Below are 3025 nucleotides of genomic sequence, written 5' to 3'. Positions count from 1 at the left end.
AAATGAAGTCATTTTCCTGGAAAATGACTTCTTGGAAAATATTTTCCGGAAATGTCATATTTTCCGCGAAACAAACGGAGCACTAATGTGATGAGAGGTGTCAAGAGACAATAAAGAGGTGAAAATAGCACGAGCCTTTCCGGTATTGTATTTCAAAGTTCAAATTGAAACTTAAAACTCGAGAATTTGGCTAGGCTTGAAGCAGCCTTGATAAGATATGGAATGGAGACTTCGATGCTCTCCGATATCTTTTAACCTCTACCAAAATATTTGAACATCCAATTTCATATTGAAGTGAACGAATCCCAATACAAACGCAGTGGATTACACGAAAAACAAGCTTAGGGTTACTCGAATCATTTATCGGCAAAAGTACATCACCAAGCGGAACATACCTTATTATTCCACAGATTAAATGCCTAATGCAGATTTAAGAGCGAGGGGCATCTACCGATTTCTCGTTCGGGAGAGGAGCAAAATGTCGTCGCTGTTCACTGTTCTTCTCTTTCCTCAGTGCAAAACAACGTCGTTGAAGAAGTGACGCGAAGAAGAGAACGCGATAAAGTTTTCTCACGTTCAAAAGGTATAGCTGCCTTTAGCAGTTGATCTTGTGGATGATGGGCTGGGTTAGCCCACATGGGTCGCCCACGGCCCATCCTTAAACCCAACACATATGATAGTAAAGTCAAATGTATGTAATTTGATTCCTCACATTCTTCTTAATTCCGTAAATTCATGGGTTGCGGATACCAATTACTCCAATTCACAAATTTATTTATCTAGTTTTGGACTTTGCTCATCCATAACTTCGACTTTTGCAACGAATAGTTACACACTCGACTAGAGAAAACTACCACCTGTATTTTATAATCGAGTCTCAACATGTTAATTAGGTCGGTAGTTTTTATTAATCATTTGACAATCGGAAAAATTACTAAAAAGTCTTATACTTATTGTAATTGCGTCAGTTTAATCATAATTTTTTTTTTCAATTGAGTCCTAAACTTTTTATATTTGTACTAATTCGGTTCATTTAGTAGGCCGACTACGATGTAGATATTGATTTTTAATAATTTGTAATAGTTTTTTATTTCCCCTCTTTTGCCTTTTCTATCTTCTTTTTTTTCCCCACCAATGGCTGGCGAGGGCTTCACGACCCTTGCTTGCAACCATGCCTCGCGATGGTTTGGGTTCGCAAGGTTTGGCCGCGGGGCAAAGGCGGTCTCACCCATGGCCGGCGAGACCATGGCAAGGCTGCCCTCACCTAGTGGCTAACGAGCTCCGTCGACCCTCACCAGAATTGTGAGCAAATTGCATTGACTTGACGCGGTTTGCCTAGGCATGTCAACTCCACTTAGGCGAAACAAAGCCCATAAATATATTTATAATCGGTGGTTGAGAATTATTGAGATGTTGGGCAGTGGGAGGAGTATCATATGAAATAGAAGACCCCGTTCATCAAATCGAGTAATATTTTTTATAATATTTTTTTCTCTAAGCTATCCTCCATGCCAATCTAGCCGCCTCAGACTATACAAAATAATGTGCCTGATGTCGTGAAATATGATCAAATTGGACCGCGCAAATTGATTATTCGATCAAACTCAGCCATGGTCAAGACGACTTTTAGTCAACGCAAGTCAAATGAGGGATCACAAAAACTCGTATTTTATTCTACACTACCATCCATACATTGCGAATTGTTCAACAGACTTCGGACGGCGACAGCCGCCGGGATCACCAGTCGGGCCTCTTCCCCCCGGCGACAGCCGCCGGCAACCAGTTGGGCCTAAAACAAACGGAATCATCATCATCTCAGTCTGTATATCCCATAACCGCCATTTTTACATGATCAAACGCCCGGTGCTAGCTTTCACCATCCAAAACAATCGCAACCGTCGTCGGCGCCTGACGATCATCCCGAGCAGGCGAAGGCGAAGGAGTGAAGTAGGCCGGTGACGAGCACGGCGTCGAGAACGGCGTCACCCCCTCGTCCACCTCCACGATGACCGCCGCCGCCGCCGCTTCTCCCGGCGGAGCCTCGTCGTCGACCTCCGCGAGGCGCTCCCTCAGGCACACCCTCTTCTTGTCATCGATCTTCTCCCAAGAAGACGAACCGCTCTTGCTCTTGATATTGCCACCGCAATCGGAATCCACAGCGTCCTCTCTCTCTTCTTCATTGATGGTGAACAGCAGCCTCGGAGGTCCGTAAAACCTCTGCCACTTGGCCAGCTCGTCGCCGTCGTCATCTTCCGGGTCGTCGATCACCGTTCGGTTTCCAGTAGCCCCATGGGGCTCGACCCTCGACTGGTTATTCCAGCAGAAGAAGTAGAGCAACTCCTTCGACGGCGGCGCGTGGAAGGCCCCCACGCCGGCGGACTCATGGTCTCCTCTCCCTCCGGCGCCAGCGAGGCTCCGCTGCCGGAACTTTCGGCTGCGCAATAGGACCCAGAGGATCTGAGCAGCCAGTGCCACGACACAGACAACGAAGACCACCGTGAGGGCGGTCCCGAGCTTGGTGAGAGAGCTCATGGCTCGCGATGCTTCATGGAACTTTCACAGAGAGATTGGGAAGATGGTTGTGGACCCTGGGTTGTTAGGGTGCTTTATGGGGATGCGGTGGGCAACCGGTGGGTTACCGGGGGAGCCGAGTTGGCGATGGGGGGTGTGAGAGCGAGAGGCGTTGCGGGGAGTAGCAGGTTGCCGGTCGCGGAAAACGGATAAGAGGGCGGCTGCTGCTGGTTTCTTGGAAATTATGGTGGGCGGAGGAGAAAGATTAAAAAAAAAGGAAAAGGAAAGGAAATAGTAGGTGGATGATAGTGCTGACAGTGACTGTGACGTGGACGGCGATGGGGGTGCGCTGACGTGGATCTCTTTTATTTGAATTTTTTTGAATGTGATTGGCGGGTTTAACTGAGGTCTTCCAGAGAGGGATTTGTACAATTTCGTGTGGACACGCAATATACGACCTCCTCTTGTTTCATCGGGCGCAAATCTAGCTCGTAATCATTTTAGATAAAGGCCG

At 47.4% G+C, this 3025-nt stretch overlaps 1 protein-coding gene across 3 annotated transcripts; it reads right to left on the bottom strand.

Moving 5' to 3' along the window:
* Window positions 1-1564: 1564 nt before the first annotated feature.
* Window positions 1565-2702, bottom strand: LOC115725795. Of its 3 annotated transcripts, none has more exons than XM_030655410.2 (2): window positions 2146-2702; window positions 1565-2091 (listed from the first exon to the last, which is right to left on the bottom strand). In XM_030655410.2, the coding sequence occupies exons 1-2, from the start codon at window positions 2530-2532 to the stop codon at window positions 1867-1869; spliced, it is 612 nt and encodes a 203-aa protein (XP_030511270.1). In that variant the 5' UTR covers window positions 2533-2702; the 3' UTR covers window positions 1565-1866. The 3 variants fall into 3 exon arrangements, with proteins under 3 accessions (XP_030511270.1, XP_048127272.1, XP_030511267.1); XM_048271315.1 differs by having other exon boundaries at window positions 1565-2095; window positions 2150-2702; XM_030655407.2 differs by having other exon boundaries at window positions 1565-2700.
* Window positions 2703-3025: the final 323 nt, after the last annotated feature.

This window comes from Rhodamnia argentea, chromosome 10 (assembly GCF_020921035.1).
Source record: "Rhodamnia argentea isolate NSW1041297 chromosome 10, ASM2092103v1, whole genome shotgun sequence".
Taxonomy (NCBI): Eukaryota; Viridiplantae; Streptophyta; class Magnoliopsida; order Myrtales; family Myrtaceae; genus Rhodamnia; species Rhodamnia argentea.
The sequence above is the reverse complement of the archived record's forward strand: the minus strand, read 5'-3'. Positions and strand labels throughout refer to the sequence as shown.